Below are 22,801 nucleotides of genomic sequence, written 5' to 3' on the forward strand. Positions count from 1 at the left end.
GCTCCCCAAACCTGTCTGCTTGCCAGACCACTCCTGCCACCCCCGCCCCCAAACTACTTTGGCTTCCCATTAAAATTTTCTTCATTTTTTTTGCATATATTTTTTAATATACATGGGTCACCAGTAGACTATAAACTTCCTGAATGTAGGAAATCTTTTGATTTAGTCTTTTTATCTCCAATGCCTAGAATATTAGATAGAGAGTGAGGAAGGGGAGAGGGAATAAGCCCTAATACAGCTCCTACTATGTGCTGGGTACTACACCATTTTAACAAATGATAGTTCATTTGATCTTCCCAATAACTCTGTGAGGTAGTACTATTATCATCCTCATTTGCATCTGAGGACACTAAGCCAGGCAGAATTTAAGTGACTTGTACAGAATCACACAGCTAGTATCTGAGGTTAGATTTGAACTCAAATCTTCTTGACTTGGACCCAGATCTGTAATAGTCAACTTTGCCACCAGTTTTCAGAAAGCCGTCACTTGAGAAAAGAAAAGGTGGGATTATACTAGTAAAATGCTGGCTCAGATTTTAGTGGTGAGGGGAAATGAATTTCCCACATATAAAGTTCTTATTGCATAAATGTATGTATGTGCAGGTGGATATATAAATATATATATATGTATATATATATGCATATAAAAATAACTATAGTCCTTAGAAAGCAATAATGATTCATTTTCATTCCTCAGAGTCAGGAAGGTTAGAATTGCAGTTAATAAAAATTCTAATTGACTTAATCATATTCTTATAACATAATAATAATAATTAAAGGGAGTTTGGAATTACAGAAACCAGATATAGAAAGTTTTATTGTTGTTAAGATTAATTAAAAGACAGGACAAAGTTATATTTAAAAGTCAAGTTTATAGTCTGAATTGTTTTGCTTAGATTTGTCTTCAAACATCTACCAGGTGGGGCAAAGTCTTCTCCCCAACCCCAATACATCAAGGGCTCCTCTCCTTTCCAAACAATTAAAGATGAGGGGGTGAGAGACTTTGAATGGGGACAGTGCTCCAGGATTAGGGCCAAGAAAATATCTCCTGCCTCTATCAGGAGCACTCAGACATTAAATAGCCCTAGAGAACCAGACCTCTGCAGGGAAGGGTGAAAAGCTGAGGACCCAGGGCAGGCTTTCAGAAATGTGCCAGGAGTCTAGGGGGAAAGAGAGACTTTGCTTGCCCTCAGGGAGCTTACATTTTAATATGGAAAATTAAAATTTTAACACAAAAACAGCTGGAGAGAGGGCGACACAACTATGTAAAGGGTGACAGAGAAGTAAGACACAGGGAATCTATCTGCCAAAGGAAGAGGGAAGAAATGGAGAAGAGCTCCCCTGGTGTGCAGCTGGAGGTGGGGAGATGGGAGAAGCTCCCCCTCTGGCAGTTTCCTGCCTTAGTTACTGTTGCTAAGCAGATGCTAACCAGAGATAGAAAAGAGTCCATCCTGAAGTCAGGAACACCTGGGTGACCATGTCCTGGCTGTGTGACCTTAGGAAAGGCTTTACAATACTGCAGACATTTCTGTAAGATAATCTATCAAAGAATCTCTTTACATTTACATTGATTAAATCACAGTCCTAGTGCAAAATAAAAATCCTACGAAAAGGACCACATGTGCAAAAATGTTTGTGGCAGCCCTTTTTGTAGTGGCAAGAAACTGGAAACTGAATGGATGCCCATAAGTTGGAGAATGGCTGAAGAAGTTATGGTATATGAATATTATGGAATATTATTGTTCTGTAAGAAATGACCAGCAGGATGATTTCAGAAAGACCTGGAGAGACCTACAAGAACTGATGCTGAGTGAAATGAGCAGAACCAGGAGTTTATTTATTGCAACAACAATACTATATGATGATCAATTCTGATGGACTTGGCTCTTTTCAAGAATGAGGTGTTTCAAGGCAAGTCCAATAAACTTGGCATGGAAAGTAACCATTTGCATCCAGAGTGAGAACTACAGAGACTGAATGTGGATTAATTGTTTTGTTATTGTTGTATGTTTGCTTGTTTTTCCTCTTTCTTGTGTTTTTTCCCTTTTTAATCTAAATGTTTTTTGTGCAGCATGACCAATGTTGAAATATTCTTAGAAGAATTTCACATGTTTAACTTGGATTATTTGCTGTCTTTGGGGAGGGGGAAAAGGGAAAAAGAAGAGAAAAATTTAGAACACAAGATTTTGCAGAGGTGAATGTTGAAAACTATCTTTGCATGTATTTGGAAAATTTATTAAAATAAAAAACAAAACAAAATAAAAACCCAAGCGTAGATAGGCTTCTCTAGGCCACAATGACTCAGCTGGAACTTCCCTCTACCAGGAAAGTTCCTTTTTCCATTAACAAGCTCCTTAGGGTAAGGGGAACTTCCATTTTGGGGATACACCCAGGCCAGTCAAGCTTCACTTTCTTCCCAGCTGTACTTTGGAAGCTTGGGACTTTGCTATCATACCCCAAACCCCGAAATTTCTTTCTTATCCCACCACTTTTTAAATCCTATTTTTGTGCTGTCTTCCCATATTAGAATGTAAGCTCCTTGAGGGCAGGCAATGCCTTTCTTTGTTTCCCCCTATGCTTAGCACTGAGCCTGGTATAGAGTAAGCTCTTAATATTGCTTCATCTGCCAGATGAATTCAGTTTCTGTACTGTTGAAAGAGAATAAGGGAGGTGACACCCTTTAAATTTTAATGTCCTGAAGCAAAGCTCAGGTCTCCCAGTCCTAATTAGAGCTTTGGTGAGGAATCCTTAGGAGAACAAGAGTAGAAACTGGTTCCACTGACATTTCTTCAGCAACCTCTTTAATAAATTAATTTGCGTTTTCAATTCAAAGCTACTGTGTGGGACAGTGACCCTTACCCAAATTAAAATCAGAGACTCAAGGCAAAAAGGATTCATTACTAACTCCCAAAGGAGTGCAAAGTACGACTTACAAACATAGGATTATATAGATCCTAACTCAGAAGCCCCAACCTTTTCTGACCTTTTCTCCATTAGTTGGAAGTCCAGGCTTACATTTTAAAACTCAGAAATCTACCCAGAGACTAAATTCTATCCAGAGGCAAAGAATACTAACCAGTGATACACTCTACCACATTAGAACTTAATGGTCTTTATCTAAGATAAGTCAATAGCTGAGGCTTTTGGCTATAGCACAACTTGTTTTTGCAAAGTTTCAAGTTATAATTAGGGTATAGGTCGAGGCCATATTCTTATGAAAGATCTTCACTCATTTTATCCCATTCATCACTATGTGAACAACCTTATTTTGGAGGCTGAGATGGGAATAGCACAGAGAACAGGAAAAAATGAGTCTCAAATCTTTTCAGTCTTGAGCTTTTCTTTTGAATTCTAGACTGTGATCTCCAACTGCTACAAGCCATTTTTGGATTCATGTCCTCAGACATCTCTCAATAGTATTTTATTTTCCAAATACACATAAAAATAGTTTTAACACTCATTTTTATAAGATTTTGTGTTTAATTTTTTCTCCCTCTCTCCCTTACCTCTCCCCTTGCCAAGACAGCAAACAATCTGATACAGGTTAAACATGTGCAATTCTTTTAAACTTATTTCCATTTTGCAAGAAAAAAAATCAGACCATGAAAAAAACCATGAAAAAAGAAAAAGCAAATAAACAAAAAAAGGTGAAAATACTATGCTTCAATTCCCATTCAGTTTCTGAGATCTTCTCCATCCCAAGCCTATTGGAATTGCCTTGAAACACACCAGATTGTATATGAATATTATGGAATATTACTGTTCTGTAAGAAATGACCAACAGGATGATTTCAGAAAGGCCTGGAGAGACTTACACGAACTGATGCTGAGTGAAACGAGCAGTACCAGGAGATCATTATATACTTGTAGTGGCTAGAAACTGGAAACTGAGTGGATGCCCATCAGTTGGAGAACGGCTGAATAAATTGTGGTATATGAATATTATGGAATATTACTGTTCTGTAAGAAACGACCAACAGGATGATTTCAGAAAGGCCTGGAGAGACTTACACGAACTGATGCTGAGTGAAATGAGCAGGACCAGGAGATCATTATATACTTCAACAACAATACTATATGATGACCAGTTCTGATGGACCTGGCCATCCTCAGCAATGAGATCAACCAAATCATCTCCAATGGAGCAGTAATGAACTGAACCAGCTATGCCCAGAAAAAGAACTCTGGGAGATGACTAAAAACCATTACATTGAATTCCCAATCCCTATATTTATGCTCACCTGCATTTATTTATTTCCTTCACAAGCTAATTGTACAATATTTCAGAGTCTGATTCTTTTTGTACAGCAAAATAACGTTTTGGTCATGTATGCTTATTGTGAATCTAATTTATATTTTAATATATTTAACATCTACTGGTCATCCTGCCATCTGGGGGAGGGGGTGGAGGGGTAAGAGGTGAAAAATTGGAACAAGAGGTTTGGCAATTGTTAATGCTGTAAAGTTGCCCATGCATATAACCTGTAAATAAAAGGCTATTAAAAAAAAAAAAAAAAAAGACAGAAATGAAAAAAACAAAACAGAACACACCACATTGTTGAGAAAAAGAGTCCATCACAGTGGATAATCACATAATCTTGTTGCTGTGTACATTGTTCTGGTTCTGCTCACTTCATTCCAGCTCATGCAAGTCTAATGTCCTCGGCATCTCAAATTTAACACGTACAAAATGGAACATATCCATTTTCTCTCTAAACTACCTTCTCTTTATGATTTTATTTTTGCCTGTGGCTCCACTAACAGTTTCCCAGGTTAAGAGCCTTGGATTAGCTTGCAATCTACACTCTATATACTCACATAGAACCAAGTTAATTAATAGGTCCTGCCAACTCCAACTTTGCTTTTTCATCGCTCCTTTCTTCCCTGTTCCCATTGCCACGAGTCTATTACAACACACCCAATAAATATTTATTAAGTGCCTGATGGGGCCTAGGTGGCTCAATGGATAGTGTGGGGCTTGGAAGTAGGAGACGTGTTGGTGTCTCATCTTTCCGAGTTCAAATCCAACTTCGGATACTTTCCAGCTGGGTGACGCTGGGCAAGTCACACAACTCTGTTAAGGCAGAATTTGCCTTATTTACCTATAAAATGAGCAGGAGAAGGAAATGGCAAACCAGTGCAACATCGGAGCCAAGGAGACCCCAAATGGACTCCAGTCAGATGTGCTGCCCAAGTAAACTAATATATTCCTAACAAGTTCTTCTGCCTTTGATTTCTCTCTCATCAACCAAGCCACCCTTCAGACCCAAACCAGGCTAATTATCCTTAGGCAGAGGGTGGATGTGTCATTCCTTCCTGCGAGACTCTACTAACACAAGTAGATTCAAACTCCTCTGTCGCATTCAAAGCAGTCCACAATCCAGAAGCCCCGGGTGTTATGGGGAAAAGCATTAACCCTAGAGACAAAGGAGACCTATGGCTGCCAAATCCTGTGCCAGGAAGTGGGGATAAAAATACAAAGAGACACAAGCCCTCTCTTCATCATTGTATCCAGGGGTATTCAGAGGCATTGCGGGGTTAGTTCCAGATCACCCCAAATAAGGCAATATCAAATTAAGCAAGTCAAAGGATTTTCAGGGTTCTTACATTACATTGTAGTCTATTAAGTGTGGAATAGCACTATGACTAAAAACGTACGTGCTTTGATTAAACATACTTTTAGTGCTAAAAATGCACTTTTAATTTTCTTCAAGAGCTTTTCCTTTGCCTTGGCAAGTTGGCTAATTTGGCGCAGGAGGCCTAGCTTTCGGCACGTCAGCTTTTGACATTATTGTTCCCATTTCACAGCTGAGGGAACCGAGGCAAGCAGAGGCCGGCTGACTTGGCTAGGGTCACACAGCTAGCAGCTTCCCTGGTAGTCTTACAAACCGGGCCTTCCCGATTTCAGGCCCAGGGGAGACAGAGCCAGGGCAGTGGGGGGGAGGGGAGGGAGTCGCTCAGCTGCGTCCGTGCCTGGCGCGGCCTGCGGGGCTCTGACTGTTCCCCAAGCTGGGGAGGGGCCCCAGAGGCGGCCGCGCGCCCGGGGCTGACCGCTCTGTGGATACGCCCGCCGCCAGTGGCCGACGACTTCTCACTCCGCGGTGAGCTCTGGCACTGGGACTTGAGCGCGCTTTGCCTCAGTCTCCGCATCTGTGGAAGGAAGGCGTCACCCCCAAAGTCCTCCTCCGCGCGCCCCGGCTTTGCTGCGGGAGCACCGAGAGCGGGGAACTCGGGAACGTGAAGGCCCACGGCCCAGCAGAGGATGACCTAGAAGATGCTTTCACTCCCGCCCCGCCCCCGGCCTCCCCCGACCGGGGAACCAGCAGCGGGCGCTGCACCCATTGAATGGATGGGGAAACTGAGCGCACCAACGCTGCGCCCATTAAACGGATGGGGAAAGTGAGCCAGCGGACGCTGCGCCCAGTAAACGGATGTCACCCAGGGAAGAGGAGCCCTGACGTGCGGCGCTCCCACAGGCTCCGCCCGCCCCGTGACCGGTTTCCTAGTCCGTGGAATCACGTGGGCGTCTGTCATGTGACAGCCGGCTATGTCCCCACCCGGGCGGGCCGAAGCGAGGACTGCACTCATGGGCTTGGGGAGCCGCGTGTCCGCCGCCTGGCGCGGCCCCAGCCTCCCTGTGACCTGGCTGCTGCTGCTGCTGGGGCTGGGGCTGGGCCCGGGCCCGAGCAGCGGGGAGTCCTGGGGTGAGTGACCGCAGCTCCTCCCCTCGGGGGACCCTCCCCAAACTCAGCGCCCCGAATTTCCCGAGCTCCCTTCTCCGGGAATTGCCCCCCAGCGGCCCCCCTTACTCCTGCTCCCCAGCTTCTGGAAACTCCCCCGAACCGCGCCCTTCCAGAACAACCCCCAGATTCCCCAGTGCCTCCCCCAACGCCACGTTCTCAAAGTCCTCCTAGTTCTGCGCCCCCACCTCATCTTACCCTGATTCCCCGACCCCCCCTTCCCCTTCCCCTCTCGGAGTGAACTTTCCCCTGTCCTAGAATATAGGGGTAACCGGCATTGTGCGGGCCTACTGTGCGCCAGGCGGGAGCGAGGTGCCGGAGGGGCCGGCTCTGCTGTGAGGGGGCAGAGACAAGGAGCCCTGCTCTGTGCAGGGGGGGAGGGGAAGGCAGGGGGGCAGGGAACGGCGTGGGAGAGGGAGCAGATAACGGGATTTCGAGGCCGCCTTTATTTTCTGGTAACAGACAGCCTGGATGGGAATTGCAGTCCGTGGCCAGTTAGGTATAACCAGCTTCAGACAGCGCTTTGAAGTTTGCAAAGTGCTTTGATCAGTTACCTCATCTGGGCTTCACAGCCATTGTTTAAGGTTGTTTGTGGTTTGTTGCCCTGTTTTGCTAATTTGAGCAAACTAAGGGCAAGAGACATTGACTTGCCTAAATCACCGCAAAGTGAGTCAGGATTCGAATTCAGTTCTCGGCGACTCCAGAGCCTGCCCTATTCGTGTGCCCTCTAGCTTCTGAGTGTTTTTTGTTAGCTAATATCACCTGTAGGACAGTTTCAAAGCTGAATGGATTAATTTGGGGGTGCTGGTGGTGAGGTGGCATCCGAGCCAAGAGGCAGGTAGGCCCTGGCTTCCTAGTGGCGGATTACTGTATAGGATAGCAGCATCCCTTGAAGCTCTGTACAGTGCCCTCTCTCCCTCTCCCTCTCTCCTGCTTCCCTCCCTCCCTCTCTCTTTTTCTCTCTCTGTCTCTCTCACTCTCTGACTCTCCCTCTCTCTGTATCTTCCTTCTCTGTCTCTATCTCCTTCCCTCTCTTTGCCTCTGTCTCTCTATCTCTTTATCTCCCCCTTCTCTCTCTCCCTGTCTGTCTCTCTTCTTCCCTCTCCCTCGTCTTCTCTCCCTGTCTCTCTGTGTGTTTCTCTCCTCTCTTAATCTCTCTGTACCCACACACACACCCCTAATTTCTTTCCAGAATCCAGGTGCCATGTTGTCACCATGCTGACAACTCCACCTGGATCACTATTTCAAATAAAGCACATTCAAAACAATTCATTCTGTTTTTCCCCAAACTTTCCCAACTTCTTTATTTCTGTTTAGGGCACCATTGTTCTTTCAGTCATCCAGGTTTGCAAACTCAGTCATCCTTGTAGCCTTTACTATCTCTTGACTTCGTTTTCTAATATTTTCAACCTGTTTTAGAATGTGATTTATTTGTGAATTCCTCTATTATTTATTTATTTATTTTTTTATGTTCAGTTGTCTGTCAGTCATACCCAACTCTTTGAGTCTCCATTTAGGATTTTCTTGGCAAAAATGCTGTGTGATTTGCTTTTTCCCATTCCAGCTCATTTTACAGATGAGGAAACTGAGGCAAACAGGATTAAGTGATTTGCCCAGAGTCATCCCCTAGTAAGAATCTGAGGCCACATTTGAACTTGGAGAAGATGAGTCTTCAGTGGCACAATCAGTAGGCACGTCTTGGTCTTCTCCTTCAGTGATGTCACTCAGGTCTCCTGACTTGTCTCCACTCATACACCTTTTACCCAGGCACTCATTACCTCTGGCCTAGACCATTGCAGTAGTTTCTTTAGACCACTTTCCAAAACATTGTCCAATTGAGACTCGCAGAACAGTCCCCACTCAAGAATCTTCTGTGACTCTTTCTTGCCTCTAAGATAAAATATGAAATACCCATCCTGGTATTTGAGGCTTCCTAACTATCACCTGCATTTCCAATGTTCATATTACTCCCTTCCACACACTCCATTTCACTTAAGCTGGCCTGATAGTTGTTGCCTGTTTCCTTAATAACATTTCCGTTCTCCCCTCCATGTCTTTGCTCCTGCCAACTCCTTCCCTCCCCCCCCATCCCATGTCTGGAAAGCACTCCCTCATATCTGTCCTTTTATAGCTTCTTTCAGCCTAACTCAGGTGCCTTCTTCCATGAGTTCTTTCTAGAGTGCCTCAACTTTATCACTCTTTACCTTTTGAAAAGTATATAACTTGAACATATATATATATAACTTGAATCAGTGTGTGTTATTGCTCTCCAGGAGAATGTAAGCTTTTAAGAGCAGGACTATTTCATCATTGTTTCCCAGCACCAAGCACAGATGATGTTGTTGAATTGAAACGAATCCCCTTCCCAAACCTTTCCCCCAAACTCCTTCACTCAGGACCTCCCCCAAACTTTGATGAGCTAGTGAGTTAAGAAGATTTCAGAATTTAGAGGTCAGCCTCCTAGCAGCCCCACCAAAATGGATTTCCTGACCTCTTAAATCCCATCCTTGCCTTCTTTACTTCCCTGTCTTTCCCTGTGAACACATAACCTTGCATTCAGCTCCCTTACCATTCCTTCCCCTGAGGTTATCTCCTTTCTTTTCCCTTGGCTTCTTAGCCTTTCTACCTGCATCACCCCAAGGGTCCTCCAAGCCCTGAGTCCCAGGTCCCTTGGCTAGCATAGCTGCTAATCCAGTATGGCCCTTCCCCTGTTCAAGGAGCCTCCCAAGTGGACTTCCAGGAGCGATACTTTGAGCAGATTTTGGATCATTTCAACTTTGAAAGTTATGGCAACAATACATTCCTCCAGCGGTTCCTGGTGACAGGTGAGGTCTGGCAAAGAAAATGGGGCAGGGGGACCCCAGCTAGGGCCCTCCCCACAGAAATAATTACTATATACAAATACAAACACACAGACACACACAATTTTGTACATATATGTATATACATATTGGCTGAATAGTTGAGAGTATGGATAGTTGATTATGGGTAGTAGAAGACTCACTTCTCCAGGCTGGCTTTCTGCAAACTGTTCGGCCTAGAGAGGCCTGTAAATGGGGAAACTTCAGGGCCTCTATGTGATTCCTTAGCCTGTCCTGTAGAACATAAGCCCCTTGAGGGGAGAGACTGTTTTGGTTTAGTTTGGATCCCCTGTGGATTAATCTTTTTTTGAAGTTAACCAGTCTTAGGGCTCCTGGGAGTGTGGGAGTGAGAAGAAATCCAGCTTCTGATTTAAAGTCCAAATCTGATTCTCTTAAACTATAACAAGCCCTTTCCATGGAGGGGACACCTTAGAATGTTTTCTTTGATGGTTAGAGAATGCCCTATCTCTTTCTCTTGGTCTGTCTTACAGAGAAGTTCTGGAAGAAGGGAACAGGACCAATATTTTTTTATACGGGAAATGAAGCTGATGTCTGGGCTTTTGCCAGTAATTGCGATTTCATTCTGGAGCTAGCATCAGCTGAGGAGGCTCTGGTCATTTTTGCTGAACATGTGGGTATGGTGTGACTGTTTCTGAGGCTTGGGGCTCTTTCCTGGTCAGGTAACAGGAGACTGACTCTCCAGTCAAGAAGAAGAACAGATCATGCCCTTAATTCTCTCCCTTTGAGGTATATTTTGGTTCATTTCACTGCAGCTCTGCTTTTTATCAGGACATCAGCCATTGGGCCCAAGGACAGTATTTTTGTCTGGCCCATATTCAGAAAATCCTGATAGAATCAACTTTTATTCAGGCTTTAAAAGAAAAGTTGCCTATTTAGTTATTTTCATTCAGTTCACAATCAGATAGTTATGTTTTGTTTACAGTTGGAATGAAAATATTTTGAATAATTTCTGGTACCTGAAAGATATAATCTGGCTCCTGGTGTATTTTATCCCTGCCATCATCATATTTTAACAGGCTGGGATATGGCAAAAACCCCTTCGGACTCAGAAATGAGATTGAGTTACCCTATGCAGTGAATTTGCTGTGACCTGATGAGGAGACCTACCGGGGTCAACTTAATAGTCTTGGCCAGTCGGGCCGGATGCTGGGCTGAGATGGGATTCTGAGCTCGGTCTGGTTTTTGTTCTTATTCTCCAGCGCTACTATGGAAAGTCCCTTCCATTTGGGGTCCAGTCCACCAGAAAGGGAAATACATCCCTGCTTACAGTAGAGCAGGCCTTGGCTGACTTTGCTGTGCTGATCCAGGCTCTGCAAAAGGAGTACAAGGCTGAGAATGTGCCTGTTATCACCTTTGGAGGCAGGTATGTTCCTAAGGAGTCACGTGGTTGCCAAGGAGCACCAGGTGTTTCCCAAGCTTAACCTTTGGGGTAAATCTTAAATACATAGGCCTTCTAAGCTCAGCCCCATCGTCCTTACTAGTCTCAGACTTTTCCTCTCTGCCCTTTACCTTATCTAAAAGTGGAATCTCAGTGCCTACTTTATCAGAAGTTGCTAGTAGAGTGAAACACTATAGGACAGTTTGGGAGATGTGTCAGCTCTCTGATTTTCCTAAATGGCCTGCCCTGGTTCTGGCTTCCAAGGGGTAATCCAAACGCTCCCAGAATGGTTTTATTACATTCAGTCCCTGCCACCTCTCTGCCATTCAGTGACACTTAGAAATGAAGATCCTGTTGGATTTTGGATATTTTGTACTGGATACACTCTAGGCATAATAAACTCAATTTAGAATGAAAATAACTAAATCCAAAATAACTAACTCTTCCTCCCAAGCCAAGCTTCTACTAGACTTTCATATTTCTGTTGGGGACATCATCATCCTTCCAGCCACTTGGGTTCAAAACCTTACTCATCCTTGGTGCTTTCATTTTACCCCCACACATCCAGTACCCTTCCCCGCCGCTGTCACACCCACAGCTCATCCCCTCATAGATTTCTCCCCTGGATTATTGCACTTGCCTCTTGGTGGATCTTCCTTCCTTAAGCCTCCTTCTGCTCCAAGCCATCCCTCCATGAAGCTGCCATGATTACTCAGCCCTTACTCCATCATTCAGTAGCCTGCTATGGCTCCTTAGTGCCCCAAAGAGCAAATCCTTTGTTTGGATTTTCATGACCTGGCTTCAGCCTGTCTTCCCAGGCTTATTAAACTTTACTCACCGTCACATTTTCTCAATTTGAGCCAAACTGATCCTCTTGTTATTTCTCATCTATTTCTTCTCAGAGTCTTTGTCCTGTCTCTTTGCCATTCCAGGAGAATTTCCATTTCCTCCTCCCCTTTGTTTTAGAATCCTGGTTTTGTTCAGCGCTCAGCTTGAGCACCATATCATACATAAAGCCCTTCCTGATCCCTCCAGCTACCTCTGCCTTTAACTCGAAATCTTCCTGTATGGATTCTGTCTCTACCTGCCCATGTACATGTGAACTCCCGGCCTAGCTCCTCGAGGACAGGGGCTCTTGGCACACTGCTTGACCCAAAGGAGCTGCTTTTACAAAATGGCTCGTTGTTTGGCTGCTGAGAATACCTGCCTTTGGAAGATAAAATTTTTGTTTCTCTTGGGAAGTCATTTTATTTAATTCTCCCAACGCTCTCTGGAAGAGAAATGAGTATTCTTGTCTTTAGATGAAGAAACTGAAGGCCAGAAAGACTTCAGGGACCTGTCCCAGATTCAGGAGGACTTCTTGTGGGTTCTAAAATTTGTTCTGTGTCCCTGTTCTTCTTGGGTGATTGTGGCTGCTCTCTTGGCATGGTAGTGGAAGATGGCACATATGACAGATATTACAGTAGAGTAGGCTTTGAAGAATGGGTGGAATTGCGATAGTAATACCAGCTCCTTTTCGTGAAGGACTTCACAATTCAGACACTCTGCATTTAGTGAAGTAGATAGCACCAGTATCATAACCCCCATCTTATATTGGAGTATTTCCAGTGGAATAGTAAGGGTTTCGGTCTAGCAGGAGAAGAGGGATGTGTTGGGGAGAGTCAGGAGGCAGGAGTATCTCAGGCAAAGCCTTCTCTTGTCTCCCCAGTTATGGAGGGATGCTCAGTGCCTACATGAGGATGAAGTACCCCAACCTGGTGGCTGGGGCACTGGCTGCCAGTGCTCCTGTGCTCTCCATTGCTGGCATTGGGGACTCCAGCCAGTTCTTCAGAGATGTTACTGCTGTAAGTTGGACCGGCCCCCCAGTCTGCAGGAGCCTTTGTGGTCCCAGCAGCAGCCCTTGCCCAGAGGTTGGCACCTCCTGGCATTATGTAGCCAGCAACCCTTTAACAACAACCCTTTATGTAGCCAGTTAACCCTTTAACCTCATATTATATTCATCCATGTACTTGTATCCCATGGGCTAGCATGTAAGCTCCTTGCAAGGACTGCTTTATTTTTGCCTTTAAATGTTGAATTACATTGAATTGGGGTCATATAGATCCTTCCATTACAGCTCACCTCTGTGCCCTGCACTGCCATGACTTTCCCCAGGGCAAAGGCACAAGGTTTGGCTTGTAGCAAGAAATAAATGGGGAATTCACATGCTTTGGGCTTTTCCTCCCTCTCCCCTTCCTTCCCCTAGGACTTTGAGAACTACAGCCCCAAATGTGTGCAGGGTGTACGAGAAGCCTTCAGACTGATCAAAGACCTGTACCTTCAGCGAGGTAACAATTCTTCCCCATGTCAATAGTTTCCCATATACCAATCTATTTGGTGATTGAGTATCTCTGAACAGAGGCAAAGCTGGGGATGTAGCCTCATTTCAGTAATAAAACTCCTGAGGCCGCAGGTCACCTGCCCAGGTCACAGTAAGTTGGCAGTACCAGAGTCCTGGGTCCCGATTCCTTGTTCACTGCTCTTTCCCCCGAACGATCCTGCCACAGGCATCAGTGGTCATTGCTCCATGGGGTGAGAAAATTGTCCAGGACTCAGGAGCCCGTTTTACTGTCACCCTGACTTGGACCCTGAGCCGGCTGAGGGGAAGATGTGCACGTTGGATTCAGAATACCATCGTAGCTCCTTTTGCTCAGACAATACCATCTGCTTGGGATGTGATCACTGGAACATTTCTTCTCCTCCTCAAAGCCTTTGACAAAATCAGCCAGGAAATGGGTACATGCACACAGCCCTCAAGTGACTCAGCCATCACCCAATTGTTTGAATTTGCCCGAAATGCCTTCACCATGATCACAATGATGGACTACCCCTACCCCACTGATTTCATGGGCCATTTCCCAGCCAATCCTGTCAAGGTAAGAAGTCCCAGGAGCCATTGGATGTTGGGGGAGAGAGTGGAAGAACGTTTGCCAGAGCTACCCCCAACACAAGTTGGGGACTCTTTTTCTTAAAAAACAAAATCCCAGCAGATAGAAAGAGGCAGAGATTTGTGGCAAGATTTTCCTGGCTAGGTCCACGGCCACAAGAGCTTTCCAAAACAAGGTTAAGAAGGAACAATGAATCCAGGCTGAAGTCCAGCTGCTTCTAAGTTTAGAACTTAGAGGATTGAGAACTGAAGGGAGTCTGACAGAACAGCTATTCCTCATTTTACAGAGGAACTCGAGGTGACTAACTGGAGTCATAGGCAACAAACAGCAGAGCTGGGATTCAGATCCAAGGCTTTTGTTACTGGCCCAGGGTCACACAGCTAGGAAGTGTTAAGTATGAGGCCACATGGTGCCATTTAGCTATCCCAAGACCCAAGGCTTTTAAAAAGAAATATATTTTGCTTCTACCATCACTTCTCCCACTGCCTTCATAACCCAGGGTATGAGCCATCCAAGTTTTATCTTGGGACCAAAGTTCCCTACCATATCAGAAAGATCATTCTCCCAGTTTGTGCCAGAGATGATTAAAGTAGAGGAAGACTGTGGTCCTGGAAGTCTTGTGTCTTAGCCTCAGTTCCTGAACTCTGTTCCCCACTAAGATAAGTAGGGAGACTGACCAACATGTCTCTCACCAGGTGGGATGTGATCGGCTCCTTAGTGCAAAGAACCAGATCCAGGGACTCAGGGACCTGGTTGGTAAGTCTTCACTTCCCCGTGATGGGCTGGGTCTGTGAGTCTCCTGGGTGGAAGGGATTCTGCCAATTTCCTCCCCCAATTGCAGACAAATTTTGAATGGCCCATTACTGGGTTGGTGTATTCTGTAAGAACTCAGGTTTAGGACTAGCTGAGGATTTCATGTTCACTCAGCAGAGGATGTGCACAATGAGTTGTTTCATGGTGCAATCCCAGCACCCTCTGGCCAGCTGTTCCTTTTACTCTCTTTTTTACTGGCACCCCAGCCTGAGAAGTGGTAAGAAGACCATCAGGGAGGGGAGAAAAAAGCAGAGATAATAGTAAGGGGGGGGGGGTGCAAGAGGAACAATAAGGAGTAGGGAAGAGTAGAAAGGAGAGCTTATAACAGCAGGAATGCTGGCCTGGGAGTTGGGGAGACATCCCAATACCTCCTAAGTACATGACCTTGGACAAGTCTGGTGTTAGAGTACTCATGTTTCCTCATGTGTAAAAATGGGAATAACAGCCCTTACCTCATGGGAGGATCAGATGTATGAAGTGCTTTGCAAAACATTGTTAGGTAAATGCTTGCGGTCACAGATTGTCCTAGGCCAGCCCCATCCATGAGGAACAGCTCCAGAGAGGGCCAGGGGTCGAGGAGCCATCTCAGCTTGCTGACTAGTAGCTCTAGGGAGATGTGTGTTGGCAATGGCTCAGTTACTGAGGCCCTGAAATGCATAGGGAGCAGTAGTGGGGGGGCTGGCCCTTGGGCCCTCCCTCTGCCCTTGCTCTGATGCTCAGATACCTGTGCCTGTCATCTCTGTTCTGGGTTGTATCCTGAGAGTCAGTGTTGGGACTGGTGATGCCAGAGTCCAGGACTCCCCCTTCCACTTGTTTTGACCGACAACCCTACTAGGGCACCTGGATTGAGTTGTGTTCATCTTTATTTAGTAATTCACTGGTACCTATGTGGGCACACTGATGTTCAGAGGAGGGAAGCCAGATTAAGGTGGGCATCCTTTCTCCCTCACCGGTTGTAACTTTGCTGCAAGCCTTGTCTGCTCTTCATTGGTAACTGCATTTAGGGAGGTTTCTCTCCCTTGGATCTGGAACTCCACAGGAGGCAGAGCAAAGATGCAAGAAGCGTGATCCAGCAGTGGCTGTGGCAAGAAGCCCACCTCCTGCCAGGCCCAGCCCGCCGGCTTGGACACCAGGACTGTAGCTTCCTTGGTCCTGGTGCCCAGAAAGCCCCCACCTGTTACATAGAGCTGGTCCTCATGCCCAACCATGCTCAGCTGGCACCGGCCCAGGGAGATAAGACGCAGAACTGTCCACTGGTCTGTGCTTGGGCTGTAGCACTCTGTCTCAGCCACATGGATCCATGCCCCTGCCTGTGCACATGAGTGGTTATCAGTCATATCTCACTGCCTGAACTTTGGAGCCCCCTAAGGATCCCCCAGGATTCTCAGGGCCTTATGGTGTAATTATCAGAAGACCTAGATTCTGGCTATCCCATGAGCTATCTGCATGACCTTAGGCACTCCTGTGAGACCTCAGTTTTTTCACCTATAAGACGGAAATGAGTTTGGAGATGAATGGGGTGGGTTACAGAGTACTTAATGGCTGGCCCCCCATCCCCTTGCTCAGTTAAACTAAGCCCAACCCTCCCCTACCCTTCAGCTTATCTCCATGACACTCACTGGGCTAAGGGTCCGGCCTCCTACACAAAAAAGGGTGTTCCTGGAAGTTGCAAGACTGTGTTCACAGCGGGAGAAAGTCAGTGGGTGGTTGGGGATCCAGCGATGCAGACGTGGAAGGTAACTGCTCACTAGGTTTAAGGTCTTACCTGAAGAGAAGCCACCTTGTAAGGGAAGAAATGGGCAAAGCAGAATGAAAGAAGTCACATAGTTCTGAACCTCTGGGGAACTCTGAACACCTCACATTTAATAGGGCAGACATGGTTCTGGAGACCTGGTTCCCAGAGCCTCTATCCCATTCTGTCCTATCCCAGCTTTCTCTTATGGTCCTTTATAAGTGACGTGGTTTATCTAGCCCAGGAGTTCTTACCCTGGAGTCCATGAATGGTGCTCTCTCCCTCCCTCCTTCCCTTTACCCCCTATGTCTAAGTACACACACACACACACACACACACATATATATATACACACACACACACATGTATATGGGGATGCATGTGCACGCACACAGCTATGTATAAAGTCTTACTCTCAAGTGCAGTTTAAGTAGCTTTCAATATGAGGCGTTTCCTTTCATCTAGATATTTTATTTTTTGCATTAAAAGAAACACTATTTGGAGAAAGTGTACATAGGCTCTACTAGACTGCTAAAGGGATCAGTGTTAAAGGCTTAAGAGCCCTTGACCCTACCCCACCCCCAGAGAGCTTGCTTTATGTTTTTAGACTAGACTGTTTACTAAAAAGTGGATTTCTTGTTTCTTTTCCATATACTAGTGTTATGTGCTCGGTCCCCACACTTGCTTAAGCTCCCATCAGGGTCAAAGTTTGGATAGCATTCCTGTCTAAGCTTGGCCTCGCTGTCCATTCTTCTGCCCCACCCAACCCCCCACTCCGCCCGTCCTTCCTCAGTTTCTCCAAGGAAGGGGAGCCATTTTTCAGTTAGCTCACCTGCTATATAGAGAAGGCCCTCATGTGTGGTTCCAGCATGGTCAGCCACAGGCAGAGGGAAAGGCACCAGCCATGTCCAAGTGTCTCGAACAGGCTCGTAAGCCTCCACGGTGCTAGTGAGCTTCCCCAGAAGTGTCCCACCGCCTACAGCCACAATCACCTCGCCCAGCACGGCTGCATGGAATCTGCTTCTCCTCTGGAGCATGCTGGCCATTTGCAGCCAGGTACCATGCTGGGGATCAAATCGAAATACCTAGGGATCCAGGGAGCACTGTGAGCAGGGTTGGAGTTCGGGGCACAGCCCTTCACTTGGCCCTCCCTCCTATTGGATGCCCCAGTTATTGGGCAGAGGGACCATTTGGATCTCAGGCAGAAGCTGCAGAACAGAGATCCCCAGGCCTGGGATCCCTAAAAGGGGCTCGTGGTGATTTGCGGGATGGAGAAAAGGGCATCACTGGGCTCTGACTGCTTTCCTCTCCCCTGACCGGACTCCCAGTTACAGAAGCCCTGCAGTTCAGAGGGTAGGACTGAACGTGTTTGGGAAAGCCCTTCCCCTTTGTAAAGGTCACTGCAGGGGCAGGGAGTTCTCCCCAGGATTCTGAACCTGGCTCTAGCTTGGGCTTCGTCTCAGTGTAGTTGGGATCACGCTCTCCAAAGCAGAGCGATGTCCAGCTCTGACCACTTCTACTCTGGAGCCTTAGGTAAAGCTCTCACCTCGCTGGATGGATGCTGGCCAGCTGGGTCAAACTTGGACTGGCCTCCCAGGACATAGAGGAAGCCACTGAGCACAGCCACTGCGTGATTGTACAGAGGTGTGCCCAACTTTCCCATTCGCCTCCAGGTTCTATCAGCCAGCATCATGGCCCACACATCCCCATTGAGCTGGTTGTTGGGTCCACGCCCTCCCAGGACGAGCAGAGTGGGGACAGTAACTTGGGGGCAGCCATGTTCAGTCTGCAGGGCTGACTGGGCGCCGACACGCATGTGGTAGCTCAGGATCTCAGGACAGGTGAGATCAGTCTCCATAGTGGCTGTGGCCAGGACAGGTGGCTCTGTGGGTGACATCAGTGGAAAGGGGAGCTGCCCTAGCATCTTGGTAGCCTCTGGAAATCTTACAGGATTCTCCCCCAACCAAGTCACAATCAGCTCAAACACTGCATCCCTAGCATCCCCATTCTCTCCGGTAACTCACTCAGTGCATCCTGTTGTGAGTGCCAGACATGTTGCTCATCTCGAGGGTCTTCGATGACCTTCCCAGGTAGGGTTGTGGTGGTGCCCTGGAAAGCACAGCAGAGGCGAATGGCATCACGAACCAGCAGGACCTCAGCTGCCTGCATTGTCTCCTTGAGGTTGTCTGCTGAGAGATGCAGCTTCCCGGAGTAGATAAAGTTGAGCATGTTCCCCAGCCCTGCAGGCTCAATGCCCTGCAGCTGGACAGTGGTCTCCAGGCCTGCGTGGCCCAGGAAAAGGGCCCGGCAGTAGCAGCTGGCTGAGGCGAGGACTACTCGATGGGCAGGGAAACGGACACCACCAGCTTCAAGGGTCACATCACATAAGAGCCCCAGCTGCCACAGACTTCCAACTCCTTCTAACAGCTTCTGGGGATATGTGGCTGATCCCACAGGCTGAGCTGCCGACATAGTACTGGCAGGGGCTGCTGACTGCTCTCTCCAAGTCTCTGAGTCTTCTGGGGAGTTCTTGTCAACATGGAGAAGAAAAGAGGGTCCTGACTGCCATTGGCTTGTTTCAGCCAGACTTAAATGTCATCTGGGCAAGCCTGGGCCTGCCTCCTCTTGTTAGTATTGGTGGATCCAAGGAGAGGCAAAGTGCCACCTCCAGCAGTGTGTTGTACAGATTAAATTAGCATTTTGATGGGAGGGGGCAGAGCTTGAGGCTGGATGAACTGATCTTTTATGGTAAATTCACCTGTATCCAATAGGACTGGAAGGTGCATTGTTTTGGGAGTATGAAAGACTCCAAGATTTCCTAGTCCCGTACTTAAATTTAACTTGTTCTTGAAACAACCACTGAGAGGAAAACCTTGGGTACAGTAGTAGGTGTATAGGAAGAGAAGAGTTCATGTGAATTATCTATTAAAATTATCTGGAAGGTGAAATTCTCTTATAGCTTCTATCACCTACATGGTCTGAGCACTGAATGTATGCTCCAAACCCTTTTCTTTCCCTCTTTTAGGACTGTTTTATAATACTTCTGGGACAGAGCCATGTTTTGATATCTATAAACTTTACCATAAATGTGCTGACCCTACAGGCTGTGGCACAGGCCCCAGCGCAGAGGCCTGGGATTATCAGGTACAAGGTTGGGGACAATCAGGGTGACTGACTGAATGGAAAGCCTCAATGCTCTGCCCTGCTCTGGCATATTTTGGAATGGGATCTTTTTCAGGCCTGCACCGAGATCAACCTCACTTTTGACAGCAATAATGTAACCGACATGTTCCCTAAGATCCCATTTACCGATGAGCTTCGAGAGAAGTACTGTTTCACCAGGTGGGGTGTCAGGCCCCGGAAAAGCTGGATGCAGACCAACTTCTGGGGGAAGAGTAAGTCACCGGCTACCTCTCCCCTACACTGTTGTTACATCTTGTGGTGGTAACACCAGTCCATCTTCCATGAATAGAATTCTGATCGGGAGTGTCCTAGCCTACTTGAGGCACTTTTCAAGAAAGGGGGTGCAAAAACCAACTAGCATTCTTCCATGCCCCGACTTCAGGATTGTGCATTCCACTCTTGGAACTTTGCTGAACCATAATAAGCAAACAGACTGCCTTCTCAGTGAGTAAGTTTTGGCTTTCACTTCTTTTACTCATCCTATTCAGATCTCAAAGCTGCAAGCAACATTATATTTTCAAATGGAGACCTGGATCCCTGGGCAGGGGGTGGGGTAAGTATCTGGGAATCCTGTGATTCATATTGAGACAGGAAAAGCCATCCCCCCTTCCCTTTAATAAGATTGACAATATTTTGGGCACCAGTTTCTAACACCCTTCCATTCTTTTTGCCATTGATCAAAACCAGGGACAGGCCTGACTTGCCTAACCTTCAAATCTCCCTGTTCCCATTCTGGTAGGAGTCAGACAAGGTTGGCCTAGCTTTCCCCATTAGGACTGACACATAGGGCAAATAACTGAATTAACCTCTTGTCTCTTGGCTACTTCTCATGAGTATTGTGAGCACCCCAAAGGTTTGGTATTATAGTGTTCTTTATGAGTTGTTAACAACATCAGCCCCCATCTTTTTCTGAAAAACACAACTTTACAGAGAGGTTTCCTTCTTCTGAACAGATAAGGAGTAATTTGAGTTCATCCTTGATCGCTCTCACCATCCAAGGCGGAGCTCATCATCTAGATCTCAGGTAAGGGAGTCTGGGCTTCTTGAATTTCCTTTCTGTCTGTATTCTGCCCACAAAAGCGAAATCCTACCCCGAGGGGAGTACAGAGGATCACATCTTGTTTCTTGGACCATGGTGGATGATACCCCGGGGTCAGCTCCAAGCTTGCAGGTTTTCAGACAGTATTCAAAACCAACAGATTTTTATAAAACATTTTATTCAGTTGATCAAACAAATAATTAAAGAACCTATTACATGCAAAGAAAACTGAGAATACAAAGACAAATAAGACAGGGATCCCTGCCCTAGGGAAATCTAATAGGCTAAATGAAATGATACTTTTATTCCACTCTGTAGCATATTGTATCAACGAAATTAGGAATGCCTTGATAACGTTATGGAGACAAACTTTTGTCTGAAATTGAAAAGTCCTTGGTTCGAGTTGTGCCTCTATGTTGTGTATCTCTATACATTGGTTGTGATTGAGCCAAGTTACGAAACCTTTTGTTGACTCAAGCAGTAAAGATTAAGTTACAGAACAGGGGCCCTTGTGCATTGTAAATTGTATATTTTCCTGTCACTGAAATCACTAGGTTTGGATTCCTTCTCTTCCGCCTCTTCCCTCCAAAAAGTAAAAAGTGCTTGTGGGCAGGGAGATCAGAGAATACTTCATGGAGTTGACATTTGACCAATATCCTCAAAGATAAGTAGGGTTTAAACAAGAGAAAGTAATTCTCCAATAGGTTGAAATAAATCTTGGACAATTAAATAAAGCATTTGTTACTTTGCTAAGTACACGCAAGTAAAATAAACACAATCCCTGTCATCAAGGAGCTTATATCCGAATGGCAGGAGTGGGTGGAGAGACAACACAAGCTGGAGTTGAAAACAGGTGTGAAGGGAAAGCAGCATAGCAAAACTCAGTGGTGAAGTCTGGAAAGTAGAGTGGGGGGCAAAGTGCAGAGTGAGGAGATAGCTGAAGCAAGGTGCCAAAGTCTGGAATATGGTTTGGTGGTTAGAATATGATGTGGATGAAATCAGTCTAGTTTGATTCCCTCTCGGACCACAGCCTGTACCCCTTACCCCTGTCCTGCCTGTGTCTCATGTAATCCTGTTTTCTCTTGCTCTTGCCAAACCCTGAGCTTGAAGACCCCCTAAAGGCCTAGCACAAGCAGAGTACTCACCTTTCTTGCCTTGTGTTGCCTGTTCCAGAGGGTCTAATCCAGAAGACCCCGTGTCTGTCATAGAGGTCCGGAAGCTAGAAGCTGCATATATCCATGAATGGGTGAAAGCAGGAAGACATTAACAGTATGACTTCCAAAACTTGGAACCAGCCATCACTAATTGCATTGTGTGGGACTCTACCTTCAGTGCCAGCCTACGGAACAGTTTCTGAAGCCAGGCCTAAAGTGGGGCTTTGGATGTCCCTTGGTACCCAAAGGGAACTTTCAGAGTCCTTAAGATTATCAGATTGGGACTATTGCTTGATACTCAGCCTCCCAGGAGCAGGTGTTTTGCAAGATCACCATAAGCTTAGCATATGATCTCCACTGGTTTGACATCTGGGCTGTGAAGAAGTATCTGAATACTGGGTTCTCTCCTAATTGGGCTTAACAAACTCCTTTCCCCTTCTCCCTTCCCCCCCGCCCCCCGAGTTTTCCATTTTAGGGAATCTTGGGGAATGACAGTAATGTATATAGGATTTTCCCTTTTCACATTCCCTAAAAGTAAAAGCCACAACAAAATACAATCAAAAAAGCTCCACCCTTTACCTTTGGTACTCTAAAGACAGATGAATTGAAGTTAGCCTTGGGTAACCTTTGCCATTCCCACCTAGCTGTACTTAAAATTGGAATTTTCTCTTCCCCTACTTCTGAGTAACAAAACAGCACCATGCTATTGCAGAAAAATGAACTGTTCAGTCAGAAAATGCTTTAGATAAACCTGATGGCACATGCCACATTGTGTCTGTAATGAAGAGCAATAAAATTTTACCTCGAGACTTGTGTGCATATATTTCTAAGAATTTTTGACAAATTAACAGACATTGATTAGAGAGCCAGACACTGCATTAATAGAAATGTATAAGTTTACACAAAAATGGGGTGCCCCCCCAGTCAGCATAGCTTTAAACTTCTAAAGCTTA

At 46.0% G+C, this 22,801-nt stretch overlaps 1 protein-coding gene across 1 annotated transcript; it reads left to right on the forward strand.

Annotated features, from left to right (window-relative positions):
- Positions 1-6,201: 6,201 nt before the first annotated feature.
- Positions 6,202-22,657, forward strand: DPP7 (dipeptidyl peptidase 7). The gene is made up of 13 exons (XM_031951951.1): positions 6,202-6,704; positions 9,458-9,565; positions 10,093-10,232; positions 10,822-10,985; positions 12,709-12,844; positions 13,246-13,327; positions 13,749-13,915; positions 14,623-14,683; positions 19,498-19,616; positions 19,711-19,867; positions 20,144-20,208; positions 20,609-20,679; positions 21,868-22,657. Exons 1-13 carry the CDS (start codon positions 6,548-6,550, stop codon positions 21,959-21,961), a joined length of 1,521 nt encoding a protein of 506 aa, XP_031807811.1. The 5' UTR covers positions 6,202-6,547; the 3' UTR covers positions 21,962-22,657.
- Positions 22,658-22,801: the final 144 nt, after the last annotated feature.

The sequence above is a fragment of the Sarcophilus harrisii genome, chromosome 2 (assembly GCF_902635505.1).
Source record: "Sarcophilus harrisii chromosome 2, mSarHar1.11, whole genome shotgun sequence".
Lineage (NCBI taxonomy): Eukaryota > Metazoa > Chordata > Mammalia > Dasyuromorphia > Dasyuridae > Sarcophilus > Sarcophilus harrisii.

What these genes read in the sequence shown, in the direction of transcription:
- DPP7 (XM_031951951.1), top strand. Translation starts at nt 6,548, where the DNA reads ATGTCCCCACCCGGGCGGGCCGAAGCGAGGACTGCACTCATGGGCTTG. An exon ending in TCTTCAGAGATGTTACTGCT is followed by an intron (nt 12,845 to 13,245) that starts GTAAGTTGGACC and finishes TCCTTCCCCTAG; the next exon opens with GACTTTGAGAACTACAGCCC. An exon ending in TCCCAGCCAATCCTGTCAAG is followed by an intron (nt 13,916 to 14,622) that starts GTAAGAAGTCCC and finishes GTCTCTCACCAG; the next exon opens with GTGGGATGTGATCGGCTCCT.